Genomic DNA, 21,783 nt, shown 5'->3' with positions numbered 1-21,783 from the left:
TTTGCTTCTGTGCAGGAAGTGTGTCTAAGTAGTTTCTAACTATTTCAAATAGTTAGGCATTAAATTTACAAAAATTAATTAATGCATTTACTGGCATGGATGCAAGTTAAGTTTGTTACTATCCAAAAATTGGCTATAAAATGGAAAGATTGTATTTCTAATGCGCCTGTAAATTGTCAAGTGTTTCTTCTCTTTTTGGTATTTGCACATTTATAAGCAAATTTAAATTATTATTTGATACTACTTATAAGAAAACAGATGAGATATGAATACTGGTTTGACAAAAAAAGGCATACAAACACTCCAATAATTCCACCAATCACCCTCCTTTTCACTTTTCATCTACTTAATTTAATCAATTCAGTACAAAACGTAAGTAATATAATTAAACACGTACAGCATAGAGAGTAAAGCCAGAGCAGCGGCGACAGTAGGATAGCTGGCAAATGGCCACACGTAAACGGTGAAACAAGGCCTCCTATCAGTTTAGGAGGGTCAGGGTATTATTCTAACTGTTCATGTAAAACCATACATGGTAGCAATTTACACGCCCTCTAGCTCCATGGCTTAGGCAGAATTAGGTAAAAAGATTTATTTATTTAATCGATTGGTGTTTTATGCCGTTCTCAAGAATATTTCACTTTTACGACTGCGGCCAGCATTATGGTGGGAGGAAACCGGGCAGAGCCTTGGGGAAACCCACGACCATCCGCAGGTAGCTGACAGACCTTCCCTCTTACGAGGTAAAAAGAAAATGCAGTAATGTTAATTGCAATTTATATGTCACAACTGGTCTAGACATACTCAAAATGCTGTGTTATCATCATATAAAGAACAATGCCCCTAACCCTGTGGACTAGATGGTGTAATTTATTTCTGTTACAGGAGGTCCTGAAACATGGTTGGCTCCCTAGGCTACGAAACGTAGCCAGGCGTTTTGCTGAGAGGTCATTCGACCTATGCCCATCAGCATTGTGCTGCTCAAGGAGTTCTTCGTCTTCCAGTGGCATCACTAGGACAACCCAACAGCCTAATGCCACCATGAATAAAGTTCTGAGTGAATCTTACCGGAACATATGCCTTCCACAGTTTATGACGGCGGAAGAGACCCCGGTCCCAACCAAGTCCTCGCCCGTAGCCCGTAGGTCTACCACGATGAAAGCTAAATGTTACTCTTCAGATGATGACCATCCAAGCACTTTGGCGCGCATGAGTTCTTCGTCAACATCCACAGATGAACTCCATTGTCCACAATCCGACCAATCCGTTGATGACTTCTCGGCCGCACCGACGTGCCGGGTGCGCCCAACAACAGTTAAGAAGGACTTCACAGTAAACACCGTAGATTGTGCTACCCAGTACGAGACGGTTGATGTAGACTCGACTCCACATTATTGCCCAGTGAGTGTTATGAAACACACAACAGCGTCTAGTACGCACATTCTCCAAACAGCAACATCGTCCACTCAAGCCGGACTGCCACTGACTTCCACCGGCACACAACACGACTTGAAGACAAGGGAACTGGCGATCCAAGCCACCCACCAGACAAAGTCACTGGGGATTCAGTGCGCACACGAAATGGTCAGCGCGTCAACACAGGCTGGTCCATCAGTACAATCTGCTGGGGTGCAGGTCATGGCGGACATGGTCAACTCTGCAAGTCAAGCTGCTGTAGTAACAAAAAATAGTGGTACACAGGCTGTCCATGAAACCAAGACCCAGGGCACCCAATACGAGGTTGTCTCCGTAACTAGGCTTACACAAACCGAAGAGCAATGTCAGACGGAGGATACTAGCCCAGCTAACTTGCGTGAAGAAATTGTGTGTCTTGTCCAGAAATTTATCCATAATGACAGTAAAGTTCTTAAACTGGACAAATTCATCGACGTCGAAGATAAAGTCCGACAGTTTTTGGACATAATGGAGGACACATACAAGGAAAGTCCTCCAGAACCTGAATCCGAGTCTCATCCTTCCCATAGTGCTGCATCTGATGAAATGGCACCCTCAGTCCATGAGACCCAGGAATCAACATCCAGTAGTAAATCTCCAAACGCCCCAGCATCACAACAGGTGGCTGGTACATTCTCCGCTCTTGGAATGTCTCAGAGCGATACTGGACTAATCTATCAAGAAGACCTTCAACAAGAAGACGACTACAAAGTGCAACCACTTGTAAGCTTACCAAGCTTTTGCAGCACAAGGGTTGAAGATATTTTGGGTGAAGATGGACGGAAGCCAGAAGGCCGCCGTGACCAGGATTCATCTGGATCTATGGTTAGGCAAAGGTGTGAAGCTGCCACTAGAAACAAGGACCCCGGATGTGTCTTAAGCCTGACTGGAGTGTTGTCAAATACGCGAAACCCTCGTCAGCAAGAGAAAGATGAAGAAAGTGCAAAGAATTTCGAGCACTCTGCACACAGCGGCCTCCCAGTCAGCAGCCAGTGTGTCCAACAAATACCGCCGGACTTGCATACAGGCAACATTCCCGACTCAAATATTGCTAATGGCATGGATGGTTTGCCTAGTAGTTATTTTAACACTCTGGCAGACATTGGATCGTTTTGGCGAGAATGTTCATCGGGTCAAACAACACGACCGCACATTCCTGATCAGCGCAGCAATCAATGTGGCCCGGTCATCCTTCCAACTGATTCGCTCAGATCACAAGCAAGCACTATCTCCGACAACCAGGACGATTCAAAGGTTAGCCACGCACAGTCGGTCACATTAGTTTACGGCGCGGGGTCATTGGACATCTGGGGTGAAATCGAGGAGGCAATGGAGGGGTGTGGAGAACCTGAAATGTCCAACCAGCAAGTGAACGCAGAAAAGTCGGAAGAGGGAGAAAGTTTCAATAGTCACAGAGACATACCTTTACCCGGCACATACAGGCTAACCGAGTCACTCAGCATCCCAGGGTTTGCTCTTCTAAATCACGATATTCCTGACCGAATGGGTCATGCCTTGTATTTACGAGGTGGGGTTAAAAGTGATGGTGACAAAGACTGTATCAGGTACGATTTTGACTGGGATGAAGCCATTGACTTTAGTCAAACCTGCGAATTAGCTCCCAGGCCGAGTGAGAATTCTGAAAGTCATCCCAGAGACTTGCAGCAACATGTTAACAGCTTTGCAGTCCACCTAAATCAGGTTCTGCAGCAGGTAAAAGACAGTGCGAGAGGATCTGCTTCCTGCAGTGCCCAAGGTTCTGGATTCGCCGAAGGGACAAAGAATTTTTCCTTGGAATCGTTCACCTTTGTGAATAATGAAGAAAGAAAGGGAAGCAACTCATGCAATAGCAATATGGTCGCATCAGATGACGCCGCACCGACTTTAATGCACGTGGAAGATTTTTGGGATGCACAACACACACCAGAAGCTGCCGATATTGAGGATGGATGGGTGGATGTGCAAGAAGTAAAGTTCTGTCCAGCCAACAGGCAGCCAAGTCAGGAAGGGTGTGAGAGCCGTACCACAACCAACGAATGTCAAACTGAAGGGTCAGCAGCGGAAGGTGGAGCAGTTGGTGGTTTTACTGTGGAATGTTTCCAGCCAGGATTCTACCAAGACGCTGATGGCTACCAGGTTCCCAATAATGAGGTACCCCTCATAGGGAATGATGACATTGAAGAGCAGCTCCGGGATGACGGCTCAAAGTGGATCCTTGGATCCGGGTCATTTGGCACTGTAGAGGCGGCGTTTTACAGATCCCCAGCTGGCCCGGTTTTAGAGGTAGCTGTAAAGAGGTACTTATGGGAAAACCGTGACGCAGTCATCAGAGAGGGGAAGATGATGGAGTTTCTGCAGAAAACTGGTGTGTTTCCCAAATTTTATGGTTTTGTGAACGACGAAGACAGCCAGGCCATTTGCCTCGTGTCCGAACTGTTTGCCAGAGGTACAACATTGGCTGACATAATGCATGGGGCTAGTTATTATCTTGAGCCAGTCGACTGGATGAATATTTGTGTTCAGCTGGCGAAGGGCCTTCGAAAGATACACGAAATGCAAGTAATTTTCAACGATCTCAAAGAAAATAATATATTGGTGGACATTTCAAGCCAACCTGCCGTTAAGTTCATAGACCTAGGCATTTCCACATTTCGCCAAGGAATCTCCTATGACTTCACGGCAGAAGAACTCCGACCTCTCCGACATATCGCCCCAGAAGTAAAACATGGTGCCCCAACGTCATTCCTCTCAGACATTTGGGGTCTTGGCATCTTGTTGCTGGATATTGCCACAGTATCAGGTGTGCCAGGACTTGAGCATGTGGCGGCGGCAGCTCTTGCTGAGAACCCGGAGCAGAGGGTGTGCCTAGACGGTATAACAGCAGCTCTGGTTGCGATTTTAACGAGCCAGAACTTGCATTTAAGATAAAACTTTCTTTGCGTAATTAAAACAGCAAAGTACACCGGTACCTGTTCAACGGATGAAACAGAATTTATCCACCAGTGACAGCTGAGTAAGGAGACAGTTACTATACATAGTTATGAAATTTTTGGCCTTAATAAGGAATTGCAGGGTATTTAGCATTGTGTGGGGAAACCTTCGTTCCACTTCTGGAGCTATTGAGGTATTGAAAGTTATTTATGGAAAAATATTTGAACATAGTACAAGTACACCAGATTTGCCCAGTTTGGTAGCTTCACGGATATTTGGACGTGAAGCAAGATTTCATCGGTAATCTTCCCCGAGATGCAAAGTGACAGCACTTCAGAAATATCCAGTAAACCACTTGTTGTAAGTACAACCCACAATAGTCTTCGTTCAACTTTGTATAACTATACTTTATGCTCTGCATGAAGTTTCCGCGTATCAGCTATCTTAAAAATTTTGGTATATTTAGGAATTCCAAAAAAGCTCGTTCAAAAAATTTAAGTGACTGTTAAAAAATACCAATCTTCCAGTGTCATCTATAAGATTGCCACATAGATGCTTTACTAATTTCAACCGTTTTCAGCCCACATATAGTTTGTGTTTAAAATATTTTTATAGCTTTATAGGCTGTGAACTGATTTGCCTCCATCACGTTTTATACTTTACTTTTTTTAATGGACGTAGACGGAATGCTTGTGCATTGATTTTTTAATGAATGAAGGCAGAATGCTTGTGCATCGACTTTTGTCGATTTCCTGATTTACATAATTTTAAACTTTACGCATGTTGATTGAGAACGTGCTCTTTTTAAGAAAAGAAATTATTACATGCTATTATCTTGCGCAGTTTTTGGTTTATGTGCAGAAACAATGTGCCTTATTTGCTACAGTACTTGACATACTGTAATATATTAAATGCCTTTTGTTTGATTAAAAAAAGTACATGTACAAGGCAGGAATTATCATTTCAAATATTACAAATTAAAACAAATGTTGCAAATTAAAACAAATGTTACAAATTAAAACAAATATTACAAAAAACAAATACTACAAACACGGAGGGTTCTCCGTATTTTTACAGTTTGTGAAATATTATATGTTTTAAAATTAATGTAAAAAATATGGTTACATGCTAACATAATACAGGTGATGAGTAAAGACTAGAAAAGATGCCACATCCACTTGATGTTATGGCTGCGTTAAATTATGCAATGAACATGCGCTCTCGGTTGTGACCATGCTGCATGAAAATTTAATTTTGAAAAAAACATGTAAAAAGAAAACAAATAATTAAACAACAACAAAAAAATAATAAAACAAAATAAATTTAACCAAAAAAAATGAATAACTGAAACAACACATTTTAAATGATTCTTTGCTATTTATGAAATGTCGGAATGGTTGGCTTTTTCTTTTGTAATAAACACATTTGTTTTCTAATATGTAATTTTTATGAACTCAAAAATTTTTTAAGGCTTTTTGTCTTCTGTATGTTTAAGATGGTCTGTAATAACCTTTTTAAATGTAGTCTGCATAATGATTCCATTCGTGTAGGCTGGGTGTTGTATTGTTTCACATGATGAAGTACGTATACATACGTTTTATAGGAGTTATGACCCATTTTTATTGCCAGCTAATGAAAGTAATATAATCAGTAAATGTCAAATTTATATTACATTTGAGCGTAAATAGACCAGCGGCATTAATGTAACTGTGATATTGACATGATGGGTGATACTGACACGACGGGTGATACTGACACGATGGATGATATTGACACCATGGATGATACAGTCAGTGTTTTATATCTTGGTGCTGAGTCCTAAATGTTGTGGTATATAGGCTACATGTTAATGAGATATTTGATGTGTTTTTTTATGTGAGACTTGATCTTTTTTTATATCATGAACATGACTTGATATTTGATCTGTATATACATGTATATTATGTTACATTTGATCTATATTTTTAGGCGTGTATGCTGGTATGCTGTGATATTTGATGTATAATATTTGTGATATCATATTCGATTTTTGTAAGATGTTTTATATATGTAAGATATTTTATGATATTTGATTTGTTTTTATACCATATATATGATGTCATGTGTGATCTCTTTTTTTACATGTATAATGCGATATTTCTTAATCGTAATCTTTTGGAGAATTAATATGTATAATTATTGGCAAAATGACGCTATATATATATATATATATATATATATATATATATATATATATATATATATATATATATATATATATATATATATATATATATATATATATATATATATTGACATGTACCTACTAAAATGAATAAAATGGTTCAAAATCTCATACATTCTGGTCAGGTGCTAATATGCATGTACGCTTGGGGAATTACGTCGTGCGACGACGAGGAGTCATCAGGTGTGTATACAAAACGCCTCTGTGAAGCAGGGCGAGTCAATCACCCTTACTAATTTAGATGAAAACCTTGATGCTTGCAATAGAGTACATGTTCCTCTTATTCTCCAATTATAAATCTTATAAACTAGATTCTTGTTCATGTGTGTAGGAAACCTATCAGGATACGAAAGAAACCTCATTCTTAACTCGATATATGCCAAGTGGGTGGAGGAAAGGTATAAGCCCCCGGTGAATACCTTATCTGCACCAGGGATAGTCAGATTTATGGGTGGAGAAAACCTCATCCACAACTGGGATGATCAGGTTTATGGGTGGAGGAAAACCTCATCCAAACCTTGAATGATCACGTTTATGGGTGGAGGAAAACCTCACCCACACCTGGGATGGTCAGGTTTACGGGTGGAGGGAAACCTCATTTACACCTGGGATGGTCAGGTTTATGGGTGGAGGAAAACCTCACCCACACCTGGGATGGTCAGGTTAATGGGTGGAGGAAAACCTCATCCACACCTTGAATGGTCAGGCTTATGCGAGGAGGAAAACCTGGTCCACACCTGGGATGGTCAGGTTTATGAGTGTATGAAAACCTGGTCTACACCTGGGATGGTCAGGTTTATAGGTGGAAGAAAATTTTGGGAACCCGGTCAAAACTCCATCCGCACCTCTGTTTGGTCAGGTTTATGGGTGGAGAATTTCCCATCCGCAAATGGTTTGGTCAGGTTTATGGGTGGAGGATTTCTCATCCGCATCTGGTTTGGTCAGGTTAACGTGTGGAGGATTTCCCACCCGCAAATGGTTTGGTCAGGTTTATGGGTGGAGGATTTCCCATCTGCACCTCGGTTTGGTCAGGTTTATGGGTGGAGAATTTCCCATCCGCAAATGGTTTGGTCAGGCCGACGGGTGGAGGATTTCCCATCCGCATCTGGTTTGGTCAGGTTAACATGTGGAGGATTTGCCACCCGCAAATGGTTTGGTCAGATTTATGGGTGGAGGATTTCCCATCCGCACCTGGTTTGGTCAGGTTAACATGTGGAGGATTTGCCACCCGCAAATGGTTTGGTCAGGTTTATGAGTGGAGAATTTCCCATCCGCACCTCGGTTTGGTCAGGTTTATGGGTGGAGAATTTCCCATCCGCACCTCGGTTTGGTCAGGTTTATGGGTGGAGAATTTCCCATCCGCACCTCGGTTTGGTCAGGTTTATGGGTGGAGAATTTCCCATCCGCAAATGGTTTGGTCAGGTTAACGGGTGGAGGATTTCCCATCCGCACCTGGTTTGGTCAGGTTTATGGATGGAGGATTTCCCATCCGCACCTCGGTTTGGTCAGGTTTATGGGTGGAGGATTTCCCATCCGCACCTCGGTTTGGTCAGGTTTATGGGAGGAGAATTTCCCATCCGCACCTCGGTTTGGTCAGGTTCATGGGTGGAGAATTTCCCATCCGCAAATGGTTTGGTCAGGCCGACGGGTGGAGGATTTCCCATCCGCACCTGGTTTGGTCAGGTTTATGGGTGGTGGATTTCCCATCCGCACCTGGTTTGGTCAGGTTTATGGGTGGAGAATTTCCCATCCGCACCTGGTTTGGTCAAGTTAACGGGTGAAGTATTTCCCAACTGCACCTGGTTTGGTCTGGTTTATGGGTGGAGGATTTCCCGTCCGCACCTCGGTTGGGTCAGGTTAATGGGTGGAGAATTTCCCATCCGCAAATGGTTTGGTCAGGCTGACGGGTGGAGGATTTCCCATCCGCATCTGGTTTGGTCAGGTTTATGGGTGGAGGATTTCCCACCCGCACCTCGGTTTGGTCAGGTTTATGGGTGGAGGATTTCCCATCCGCACCTGGTTTGGTCAGTTTTATGGGTGGAGGATTTCCCAACGGCACCTCGGTTTGGTCAGGTTTATGGGTGGAGGATTTCCCATCCGCACATGGTTTGGTCATTTTTATGGGCGGAGGATTTCCCAGTCGAACCTGGTTTGGTCATTTTTATGGGTGGAGGATTTCCCAACCGAACCTGGTTCGGTCAGTTTTATGGGTGGAGGGTTTCCCATCTGCACCATCAGGTTTGGTCAGGTTAATGAGTGGACGAAACATACCAGATTCTGGCCAAAACCTTATCCCCAGGTTTATGGGCAAAGACATCAGAGCCTGGTGGAAACCTCATCTGCCTCATCCGAGGTTTATAGGTGGAGGAAATTTAACCTGTGCAAACCTACTGGAAACCGCATCGGCACCTTGCTAATTCCGCAACAAACCTCCTTTTCGAACGATTCGGCGATATCACAGATCAAATGCTTGTGACAGAAGACATTTAGTGTACTTGGCCGTGCAACGATAATTTAAAACCAGTCGGAACATTGGTTGGTTTGCTATGGTGACATACATATACCTGTACCGTATATAAACGCCGTCATGAATCTTACGCGACATTGAAGTAACGACTTGGTCCTGCAAGAATGTTCAAGCCCCTAATTCCATGTCGGGTCTGGCTAAAGCCTTCTAAATTGGCCAGGTTAGTACTGAATCGCATGAAATTCAGCAAAAGGTCTGGTTCTGTGTAACAAGCTGCATGGACAGCCCTGTGTTAGCATGACTGGGTATCTATAGGGTGTATACAGGGCATCTCTGGTGTGTTCGATATGCTGTTCCAGCTATATACAGCACATACATTTAAATATTTCTTTCTTTCGTTGCAGTTTTACGCCGTATTCAAGAGTATGTCACTTATATACGACGGCGGACTGCAGTATATGGTGTTCTGCCCGGAGGAAACTCATGACCATCTGAAAGCTGCCGATAGACCTCCCATGTATACGACCGGAGAGCGACCCAGTATCAGCTGGACTCACAACGATCGCATCACACAGTATACAATAACACAGTTAATCTTTCCGAAGAACCTATATCCATCAATTTAACCTCAGCTGGATTTGACATAGATCAAATGGCTTATGCATAGACCGTATAATTACAATGTAACACGATGCAGAAAGCAAATTAAGTAAAAACTCCCATCTTGTTTTTTAAATTATATTTGCATCTTTATACAGTTCAGAAGGGTACAAACTCCATAGAAAAAAACATTCCATGACTACAAAAGTAATTAGCAAAAATCTGCAAAATTGCAACATGCCTGTTAGCCCTAATTGTACGAGTGGTCCAAACGTTTTCCATCGTATAGGCACGCATGACCACCTACGTGTTAATACTATTTGTTATCGTAAAATTCGAAAACAGCAAAGAAAACATAACAAACAGTGTCAATAACATCAGCCCCATGAAGTAACAAACAATCCATAAATAACATACACGATCGTTTACTGCATGTACGTATTATATTATATTGTACGTATTATACATGTACTAAATATGTGTATATATGCCAAGTTAAACACATCCTGTTTAGGAGGTCTCTAATACAGTGCACGTTGAATGTAACCGACGATTGACTAACGCGTTAATCTCCGGTGATATAGACTCCACCTTCACGCTGCCCCTGAAATGGCTATATACACAAACTGGTGATGTTACGTACAGGTATACATATACAGGGCCATAAACACATAGGCAAGGAATACGACAGCATATGGTTGTTAAATTGAGTTACAAACAATGATGGTAGCGTCACAGCCTATACCATATATACATGACGAAATCAATGATACATCGATGTAACATCTATGTACTAAATAACACATGCATCAGAGTCTGTACATTTATAGGCATAAGAGTGTGTATTTAAGGTAACACAATTAATGATACCAACACCCCAGTCAACACTATATATAAACATGGCAACTGATGATAAAGCAGTGTAACACTAAATGGCACAGGTGTCAGTGTGTGTATTTAACGTAACACAATCAATAATACCAACGCCATAGTCAATACTATATATACTGTAGATAGGGCAACTGATGAAAACCCAATGTAACACTAAATGGCACAGGTGTCAGTGTCTGTTTTTACGGTAACACAATCACTGATGTCGGTGCAACACTCAGTGCTATTACAGGTGTCAAGTGTCAGTGATAATTGTGTCACAGTAAATGACATGGGTGTCACTATTAATAACAGGTGTTGTAAAACGGTTTAGGCGAGTATTCAAGTCCACTTTACAATACACATGACCTGTTAAATACAAAAGTTCGGACAATTTCTTCTGCCTTTTTAAATTAAGTGTACAGGCCCCAGGATCACGAAGCAATCTTAGATCTAAGCCGAAATTTCAAATCACTTTAAAATCGTTATTTCTTACGTAACAAGGGCAAAATACTGCCTGACAGTATGAATTCTGGGTAATTTATTGTACAACAAATTCCAGCTAAATCAACGGAAAATTCAAAAGACACCAATTTTAATGGTTGAAATTTTGACTTAAGTCTAAGATCGCCTCGTGATCCCGAGTCTAGGGATAATATGAAAATATGTAGCTCTGGTATATCTGGTGATCTACATCATGCATATAACGACACTTACCTTGAAAACTCCTCAAAACAAATGCCTCTTTACTAGGATTGAACAGAAACATTAAATAAAAGGTTTACTATGTGGCTACATAGCCTTTAATAGCGAGAGTTTGTAATAATGTGCAGATGACTTGCATATAATATTTGGTTTAAGTTTGTAAGAATCAACTCCAAAGCAATTCCTCCAAAATAAGACTCGTCTCCTCACGCCTTTCAGAGGTGGTTCCCTCTCAACCTGTTAAAGGAATTTCAATATTTGCAAGCATATAATCTTTCGAATTTTGAACAACAACAACGACGACATAATATAGCTTCCCTGAGAGCTAGTTACAAATACATGTCCTTACTTATCACAGAGTTTGGAAGCACTGTAGATGAAACAATTTTTAATGCGTATAAAATTCGTACGAGACATAAATGTTGCGTCTCAACACCAGTTGGCTTCACTTGGCAAGCTATAAGTGTCATGAATACGCTTCAAAAATACGTAGTTTCATGTTGTTTTACAAAAATTACCTACATGTCCAAAGCCTAATATACACGAACACTGATAATGCAATCCTCCCATTTCATGAAATGAAATATTTTAATCTCAAATTCTACGTCACAAAAGAAGTCACACCTATTTAATACGAGATGAAACAAAAAACGTTGGTGAAAAGACTGGAACGGGCATGTTTCAGTTCCATGATAAATTCTTTGCGCTTTAACCGACACTAATGACATCTGGCCAATTTGAACCTATTTTATTGCACAAGGCCTCTAATAATAGCACATGACCTTGAGTGGCACAACTGGTTTTCACTTCACAACGCTGAGCTAAGAGACACAGCTTCACTGCAGGTTTACACTACACCTGCATTGCTTATGTACCTGTGTTTGGATCTGCCCCAAGTGTGATACGTAATGTTAGGAATGTTCCCCCAGGGCCGTTCTACACATTATTAGATAACGGTAAAGTTACAGCATATATTGATAGTTCTAACGTCAGGACTGTGGAGGGGGGGGGGGGTACAAACAAAGTATGATGTTGTATTTCGTTAATCAAACTTTACTGTCACGTGTACAGTACGTCTATGCACCATCAATTTATGTCAATAGGGTTGCAACGGATTTATTAAACAAAAATTCATGACTTTTCAAAACCAAATCAGACAATAACTTCCACTTCACCAGTATTGCATCATTAACCAATGAAGCTCTGGCCCTGGAATCACGAAGCGATCTCGGATTTTAGTCAAAATATTAATCATTAAACCTGGTGTATTCCTTTGTATTATTTTAGCTGGAAATTTGTTGTACAATAACTTACCCAGAATTTACGTTATCAATCAACATTTTGACCTGGTTACATCAGAAATAAGAATTTTCAAATGCTTTTAAATTTTGACTCACGTCTAAGATCGGTTCGTGATCATGGGTCCAGATGTGTCACCATCAGCATAGAATAATGAAGAAACACCTCATGCAATGAATACGTCAAAATACTAACAACATGGTTCATACATGTACACGAACTGATATAGGTTCTCAAAGCGAAAAGGCATTCATGAATTTTTGTGACAACTCATGACTATTCATGTCTTTGTTGTTGTTGCTTTTTCTACTGTTGCACCCCTGCTTCAAACTGGACATGTCTGATGCTAAATGTACAGCATTCAACAAACTTGGTGTGGGATGGATGAACCGGCATAAAACGCAGGCGTTCCTTATGGACACACATATATTTGAAACACGTTTGTATCAGATACAGAATTGGGTCAACAATGACGTCTTACATGCGCGTGGCAATTTGCCAGAACTGCGAATCCAGACCGCCACAGGCATTTTTTTCCTATTCGTCTCACGTTGCGTCGATTCCTCGATCAGAGAACGCCGTGAACTGTTGACCCAGCCTGTATTGATCAGACAAAATTGTTCATGAGTTCAGCATTAGACCAGGACAAACAGAGATCCCCTATATTTTGGAGCGAAGTTTCTCTGCGGACAATAGCTGAGAACCATGAATTATGGACTGCCGCTCTGGTATACATAGCCATGATTCTTATCTCGTATAATTTCCACGCATAACCACCTCTCATTCAGACAAAACTGATCCAGTAAGTAACACACTCCAGAATTTAGAGAAAACTGATCCAGTAAGTCACACCCAAAGTTTAACTGGAAGACACAGGTTCCCATTAACAACTGTCCAACGCAAACGAAAGGCAAAAAGGATTCAAACAGATAACTTCCCAGACATATTACTTCTCACCACAGAGTAACAGTGCATTTCATACATCTCATAGTCACAGAGCTCCATAGAGCAACGGTGCATCTCATACTCAATATTCACAGAGCTCCACAGATTAACAGTCCATCTCATACTCAATATTCACAGAGTTCCACAGAATAACAGTTGATTTCATAATGTTCACAGAGCTCCATAGAGTAAAAGTGCATCTCATACTCAATATTTAAAAAGCTCTATAGAGTAACACTACATCTCATACTCAATATTCATATGGCTCCAGAGAGTAAGGGTGCATCTCATACTCAATATTCACAGAGCTCCATAGAGTAACAGTGCATCTTATACTCAATATTCACAGAGCTCCATAGAGTAACAGTGCATCTCATACTCGATATTTAGACACCTGCATCGAGTAATAGTGTATCTCAAAGTCAATATTCCACTCCATGGAGTAACACTGCATCTCAAACTCAATATTCAGCCCCAAAGAGTGACAATTAACGCATACACAGGTAATTTGCAGCCAGTTTCCGAACACATAAACAATGTACCATATACTCATCCAGATTGTACTCTGAAAAAATTAAATGTCAAAGTTTCCTCTCTCTCACAGTTTCAACATCCAAAAAGAAACAATGCATGATTCATTTAATATAATAATTGTTCTACATTAATAGTCTTAAATTATTAGAAGGATTACAAATATGACAGCAACTAAACGTATAACCACAAGAAAACAGCTGAACCCTACAGATTAGAGATAAACACAATACTAATATTAATAACACAATAACTGTCGTCACCATGCCATAAATGTATGCAAAACATCAAAACATTTCACACGACGCATGATAGTTCACAAAAGTGCCACTAAACTACCTGTTTTAACAGATCAGCTGTCATATCTCAACAATACTGATACTGTATCTTCACAAGTTAATTGTCCCTATTAAAACTAACTAGAACAGTTACACAATGTCTAGAATCTATTTACAGCATTTAACCTTGCACACAGAAAAAATAATAACACAAGGTAAAATTACTAGAGGATATATTTCACTATTGTTCGCATCTTTAACGAAGACACATATGTCTACAGGTAGATGTAGGAGCATATCAAAATATATATATATATATATAGGCATTTTTTTCTAAACAAAGATACACATTTTTTGACTTAAGTGGATGTTGGCTTTGGTATGCTAGGAATTAACACATAAAGCTTAGCAGAGATCTCTTTCATACAAAGAAGAAACATACATGTATCTGAATTGAGACTGGTGACAACTCATTCAGTATATTGCAAACATAATCGTCAGAAATTGGAGACAATAATGCTATTGCGAACATGCTTTATTACATAAACAGAAAAATGTAGCCACATATAGTGTTGTTTGCTACTTGAAAAAGCTGAAATTATGAATTATAAGCTTTTATAAAATATAAAAAATAAAAAAAAAATTAATAGGCTTTTGTTCAGAATGTATCAAAATATTATATACCATATATATTTATTCATTTTATTGCACACACGACTAAATTACTTTTCTTTTAATCAACATGAATTATTTCCACATAAATATGCAAGAAATGTATGAGATGATAACGATGGAAAGCACTCCAGTCAGATATAAAGTCCCTGACATTTCATGGTAATAGCACTAGAGGATCAAAACACTTGCAGTCAGGTACAGAACTGGTATAAAAGTGATGTCCACATTTAGCTCTGAGTTCGGTTGGCCATGTGTTCAGCTTTGCTTCCACATTAACCGTATTCTGGAAAGCTAAGCTGGGAAGAATGACACAGATCTGTTCCATGCTACACGAAACATGCAATAATAAATGACACTTGCAGTCAGGTACAGAACTGGTATAAAAGTGATGTCCACATTTAGCTCTGAGTTCGGTTGGCCATGTGTTCAGCTTTGCTTCCACATTAACCGTATTCTGGAAAGCTAAGCTGGGAAGAATGACACAGATCTGTTCCATGCTACACGAAACATGCAATAATAAATGATAAATGCGTCCTGCTGCTGCCAGCAGCCTGAAAACTCCCAATGGCTCATGGTTTTATGTTCCTGTGGGTATCCAGGAATTACTGTCTGATAGAACCATAAGTATCTGTGCACTTAAGCTTAACACTTAATATGACCAAAAGGCTAAATAAGCACAAGCCTGTGAATGCTACCAAGGTTGTCAACAAACTATCTGTACGTATAATGGAAAATGAGGTTCATACTAAATGGAACGACAAGGTAAACAAATTTAAAAAATTAAATTAAAAAACAAGAAGGAAAGCTTCTCCTCTCGTAATACATAGCCTCGCTCTGGCAGGCTGAAAAAGTTCAGGCACTGACAGGATTGTAAACTACATGTACACTAATTTCTTTTCATTTTCACATTTAAGAAAGCCTATAAATGTAATGCAAAATTTAAAAAAATTAGAACAACAGAATTTTAGAGATAAAACTAGATAGTCTCAGTTGGCATAAATTAATGTCACTGCATAAAAAGAAAGTACACTTTTACCAAGTACTAATTTTAGTACTATGAGAATGTGTGAAAATTTAGACATATCTCGAAGAATTGAGCAACTGTTAAACAGAACAATTTATAGGGTACGTTTGGGGTATGTTTAAGTGACCGAGGTAAATGTAACACTTAATGAGCACTTCCACATTTCATGCTGCTCAAATGCACTTTCCTGAAAATAAATTTTGTGCGTGTCACATGGCATGTTTAACTCTGGTAACATTGCATGATACTAATGAAAATGTTTTGGTTAGCTATGGCAAACAATTCCTTAATGTCCATTTAGCAGAACCTGTCTTTGACAGAATGACTTAACTGAAAATATTCAGTGCAGTCCCAGGCCTTGTGTTTTCAATTCAAAACTTGGCACTTCCACAATTCCCAAACTTTACCACAAACCTGTTAGAGCAAAGATAAAACCTAATGATATATAATGCCAAAGGGTCTCAACACAGCTACAAATTCATACACAATCATTAAAACTAAACATATACATGTACACATAAATTGATAACATTTTCAAAGATGTGCACAACATGTACAAATAAAACAGCATTATACATCTGAATACAGTATGTATAATTGCAGAATATCCCAATGTGATACATGTACATTTACCAAAATAGACTTGGTATGTGGACTGTAATTCTTCAACCTTTTCACATGTTTGCAAGATGTTTGTTCAAGCATATTGATTACGATGTATTTTGATGGCATTATTCTGTGAAGGTTGATATTTATGTTTTATGCCATACTCGAGAATATTTCACTTATACAACAGCAGTCAGCATCATGGTGGGAGGAAACTGGGCAGAGCCTGGGGAAAACCCACAGCCATCTGCAGGTTGCTGTCATTCCTTCCCACTTACAGCCGGAGAGAAAGCCAGCATGAGTTGGACTTGAACTCACAACGATCGCATTGGTGAGAGGCTTCTGGGTCCTTACGCTGTGCTAGCACGCTAACCAACTGAGCCGCAGAGGCCCCATGTAGGTTGATAAAATCCGCCAGTCCAAGCAATGTAGTTTTGTCTTTAAAGTCCAATTATAAACGTACATAACTTGCACTGACAGGTTGAGGAATTGCGGTATGTACAATTGTTGTTCAGTAAGTGTAGATCTTTTCAGTTAATCAAGAGGTTTCAAGGATAATGCACTGGGTACAAAAGCACAGGTTCTAAAAAAAGGCAAAACTACCAAAAAATTCACCCAAAAAATCTAAGAATACTGAAATGAACAAATGAAATATATATACATTGTACTACAAAATTAAAAAACAAAATTAACAATCTGCAAACTGTCAGCTTATCCATTCAGGTAAAATTAGCAAAAAAGAAAAAAACAAAAATAAAACAAAACATGCACACTGTGTTTCCCGGAAACACTGAACCTGAGTCACTTACCAAGTAAATACCTGTGTACATATATTCTGACACAGAACTGTAGTTTACTATGCCAACTGGTCAGGACCCAGCATTCATACATGTACTCCATAGTAGCAAAGATGTCACGGCATAAGTATTGTTATGCTAGATGTTAGGCACAGTGGGCCCACCTAATGCGAGACTGGGGTGGACCACCTAATGTGGCCCAAGGTTGGCCCACCTCATGTAAGGCGGGAGTGGTCCACCTACTGTGAGCCAGGGTTAGCCCATCTAATGTGAGCCCGGGTCAGACCACTTACATGTAATGTGGCACAGGGTCTGCCCACCTAATGTGAACCAAGGTCAGCCAACCTAATGTGAGCCAGGGTTAGCCCACTTAATGTGGCCCAGGGTCTGCACACCTGATGTGGCTCAGGGTCAGCCCACCTAATTGGTTTAGGGTTAGCCCACGTCACGTGAGCCACGGTCAACTAATGTGAGAATGGGGTGGTCCAGCTGTGAAACTGGGATGGTGCACCTATGAGACTGGGTTTGTCCACCTAATGTGAGACAAAGGTGGCCCAATTAATATGATAGCCTCAATTTACCCACTGTAAGTAAAGGTTGACCCACCTATGTAAGGCAGAATTTGATTTAGTTATTTCATTTACATTTACATTTACGATGTATGCTGTATGCTGATGCTGGTCATATCAATGGATAGGAAAACCTGTTCACCTAAAATCCTCCTTGAGGGGAAAAGTCGAAGCCAGCCCTAAGGCAACAGGAGCTGGATTCATTAGTATAGTCTTACTGGTCAGGGCTTTGCACTTTTCATCAAGCCAGACTGGGTCACGTGTGGTTAGTAGCCTGATTCACACAGCAGCAGTCTTCTTCACACAGCAGTAGCCTGTCTCAAACACTAACAGTCTGCTTCACACTGCAATAGTCTGCTTCACACAGCAGTAGTCCGTTTCACAATCCACTAATTCGCTTCACACAGCAGAGGTTTGGTTCTAACAGCAACAGTCCGCTCCACACAGCAGTAGTCCACTTCACACTATGTGTGGGTATGGGTATGAGGGGGAGTGCCAACCTTATCGGACACCAGGTAGTTTTCCGGTTTGCAGCAGCTGCCGATCGGCTCCATCTGGAGGTTGTCCCGAGATGGCTGTTTGAAGAAGAGAGAGGCTTCCACTTCCTGCCGAGGGAGACAAAGTTTTATATCCCCTCCAGGGTGGAACAAAATGTAGTATGTCATCTGAAAGGCAATCCCGACAAAAAAGCCCAGGAGTACAGCAAACAGAGCCGGGAAGTGAAACCACTCTCCCAGGTCTTTTGTCAAGAAAAACCAAAGAAAGATAAACGCTGCATTTTCCATGTAAACTATAACATAGTAGGCCAGGCAACGAAACCTAGTGTGTCCATCCTTCACATTGAAAAAGCAGAAAATACTGACGGCCCCGCACACCATGTTGAAACCAAAGTCCAGGCAGCCGTTGTGGAACATATTCTCTTGTCCTACCCTTTGGCAGGCAAACCAGCCCGTCATTAAAAGCCAGTGTACGGAGGTGGCTACAAACACCCAGTAGCTGAACTGGATTGCGAACATACACAGGGCCAACACCCTGCTCAGCACTTCAAAGAGGCGCCAGCAGAAGTAGAAAATGGTGCCTATGATGGTCATGCCCTTTTTGTCTGACCGTGATAACCGGAGAGAGCGGTGGTACGCGACGTGAGACCAGGACACACCAACCCAGGAGGTCAATACCGATGCAATCTGAATGAACACTGTGAAAGAAGAAAAAGATATTTGCATTTTACTATTTCTTACTTTGAAATGTACACACTCTTAATGGTATTTTGATTTAATTTATTTGATTTATGTTTTATGCCATGCTCAAGAATATTTCAGTTATATACGTTGGCAGCATTATGGTGGGAGATAGCTAATAAATCAGTTGTGAACTTTCAATATTAGGTAAGGTCTAGTTCACAGCCGGGAAGCTATTCATAGTGAGATATGTACATGTATATGGGAATGGAGATTTCTGCTGACTTCGGCAGGACGAAAATACAAGAAAACACTTACATGTCATCAGCAAAATCAAGGGAATTACATACGTCAATGGCTTTGTGGTCTTCTGAACAATTTTTGCCCAATTTTTTTTTATACTTAAATAATGTTGTGATAAATTTAGGTCAATCGGGTAGACAGCGAGTAGCTCAAAGCAGACCTTATTTTCAAATAGGACTGAGATTTTCTGAGGAAATATTAAATAAAGACCAGTGTCAATGGTTGCAAAAGGTGCATAAATGTCTTAACTTACAGATAAGCCACGTATTAAGTGGATTTGGATATTAAGTTTGCTTATGCAGTGAGCTTTGCCGATGGGGTACCTGAATAGGGATACTATATCATAATCGGGTGCACACATCGTCCGGGCTAAGGATGGCTGTGGTTTCCGGATATAAACCATCCACAGACCAGATTTTCAGGCTAGGTGGGAGAAAACCAGGCAGTGCTGAGGGGAAACCCACAACCATCCACAAGTTGCTGGCAGGCCTATGCAAAAATTATGATTTTTTCTTTACTTTCATTGTTTGATGTAATCCATAAACTTTTCATAATTGCATTTTCCTTTACTATTTTGGGTTGTATTTCCTGTAATTTTTTGGTGCGTTTTCTTTTGCTCTGTAAGGACTGTCATTTTTTATTCTTTTGTTTTTCTTTCTTTTTCTGCTTCTGGCTGGTATCATCTTGTAAGACAGGCTTTCAAGCATCATTCTATACATAAATTTATGTCATTTTGAGGAAGTGAAAGCAGATGCACACAATATAACAGAAGTGATATGTAAGCCTGCAGATGTCTCTTAAAGAGTAGGTTTGACCCCAATCGGCAATTTGTAAATTTTGAAGTTGAGTCGTATCAGGAATTTAAGTGCAGTTGTCTCAGAGAACAGGGGTTATCAGGCCTGGAGGTTTTGGAACTTTCTGATTAGGATACAGTACTGTGAGGCAAATGTATGAACATGCATTGTCAATGGAAAATTAAATGGACTGACTCTAACACACCCCATCCCCTACCCTCATTAAACAGGGAACCCACACTGAAATACGTCCCTGAGATGAGGACCAAACTCCAGGGAGCACACCCCACTGCCCCCACCACACACGCCTCCCTGCCTCTACCAGCGTACTCACACTGAAATGTGTCCCTGGCCACATCCTGCTCTTCCTGTTGGACGAGGATGTAGAGCTGGAGGATAAGTTGAGGACCAGCCTCAAGGGAACACTCAAACAGCCGCAACATGCATGAGTCCTTGTCTTCTTCCAGCATCAGGTGATAGAACAGACGCCGTTCTTTGTCTGTCATCTTCCTCTGGCTGAGAAACCCGTAGTATATCACTGTCCCATACCTGTATTTAAAGAACATTGCCAAGCCTTTAGTTTCATCATCTTTTTACCAGCTGCAGCTATATGGACACCCCTTAATCTAGAAATTGGCCATAACTGGGCCAAGACAGTATGCTACTGTCGAACATTGTTTGTAATACTGTAGTTGAATATTTCCCGGCTTATAATCGACTGATTTTACGTCTGTGGTGGTCCGTAAATAATACAGACCTTTGTGACATGGCCCCTTGACTACACATAACCAAATCGTTGTAAACAATCTCAACATGATATCTTATGCAGTAGTTCTGTGTTATCATATGTCACTTCATGGAGTGAATTGGCAAAGCTACATCACAGCTTTAGGCCATGCAATCTGACTGCAACATGTTTGATTGGACAAAATTCTTAAGATGGCTGCCAGTTGTCATGTCGTTTCATATGTTATTCGGTGCAATCTGATTAATATAATAAAGTATGATATTTTTTAGGAAGCTTGAGCATCCTGCTTTCAATTGAAAGACGTTTTAGCCAGGTGCTGTCTTGTCCTTCAAATATTTATTGAACACTTTTCTTCACGATGTACAGAAAAACAAGGAACAGAATTAAATTAACCTGACTTTGCTAAGTGTTAATTTGCCTTCCACTCCAGAGCTAACTCACCTAAGAACTGGGCCCATTTGGAAAATGCAACACACTACATGAATACTGAACCAAAAGCACCAACTATGTCCCCAGTCCTGTTTCTTGTACGCCTTATAATCCGCAAAAAACCAACAAAAGCTGCAAAAGTTCATCACCAGTGAAGGCACGCACAAAAAGGCTAGAGTAAGCCCGAAATAGGTCCAGCGTCCCTGCTTGTAGTACGTCCATGCTAGCCACGAATCCGATCCAATATCCAACAGATAGAAAATGATCGAGACTACGGCGATAACTCCGTCAAACCATGTGAAGGGGTACGGAGAATGTCTGTCCGCCGCTGCAACACATTGGCATTGCACATCGC

The 21,783-nt window shown here is 40.7% G+C and overlaps 1 protein-coding gene across 1 annotated transcript; it reads right to left on the bottom strand.

The window, feature by feature from the left end:
* Positions 1-13,488: 13,488 nt before the first annotated feature.
* Positions 13,489-21,667, bottom strand: LOC135470367 (XK-related protein 6-like). Its single transcript, XM_064749266.1, has 3 exons — positions 21,441-21,667; positions 20,586-20,800; positions 13,489-19,171 (listed from the first exon to the last, which is right to left on the bottom strand). The coding sequence occupies exons 1-3, from the start codon at positions 21,572-21,574 to the stop codon at positions 18,441-18,443; spliced, it is 1,080 nt and encodes a 359-aa protein (XP_064605336.1). The 5' UTR covers positions 21,575-21,667; the 3' UTR covers positions 13,489-18,440.
* Between the last annotated feature and the right edge of the window lie 116 nt (positions 21,668-21,783).

This window comes from Liolophura sinensis, chromosome 7 (genome assembly GCF_032854445.1).
Source record: "Liolophura sinensis isolate JHLJ2023 chromosome 7, CUHK_Ljap_v2, whole genome shotgun sequence".
NCBI classification, from domain to species: Eukaryota; Metazoa; Mollusca; class Polyplacophora; order Chitonida; family Chitonidae; genus Liolophura; species Liolophura sinensis.
Note: the sequence above shows the minus strand (reverse complement) of the source record. Positions and strands in the feature narration are given on the sequence as shown.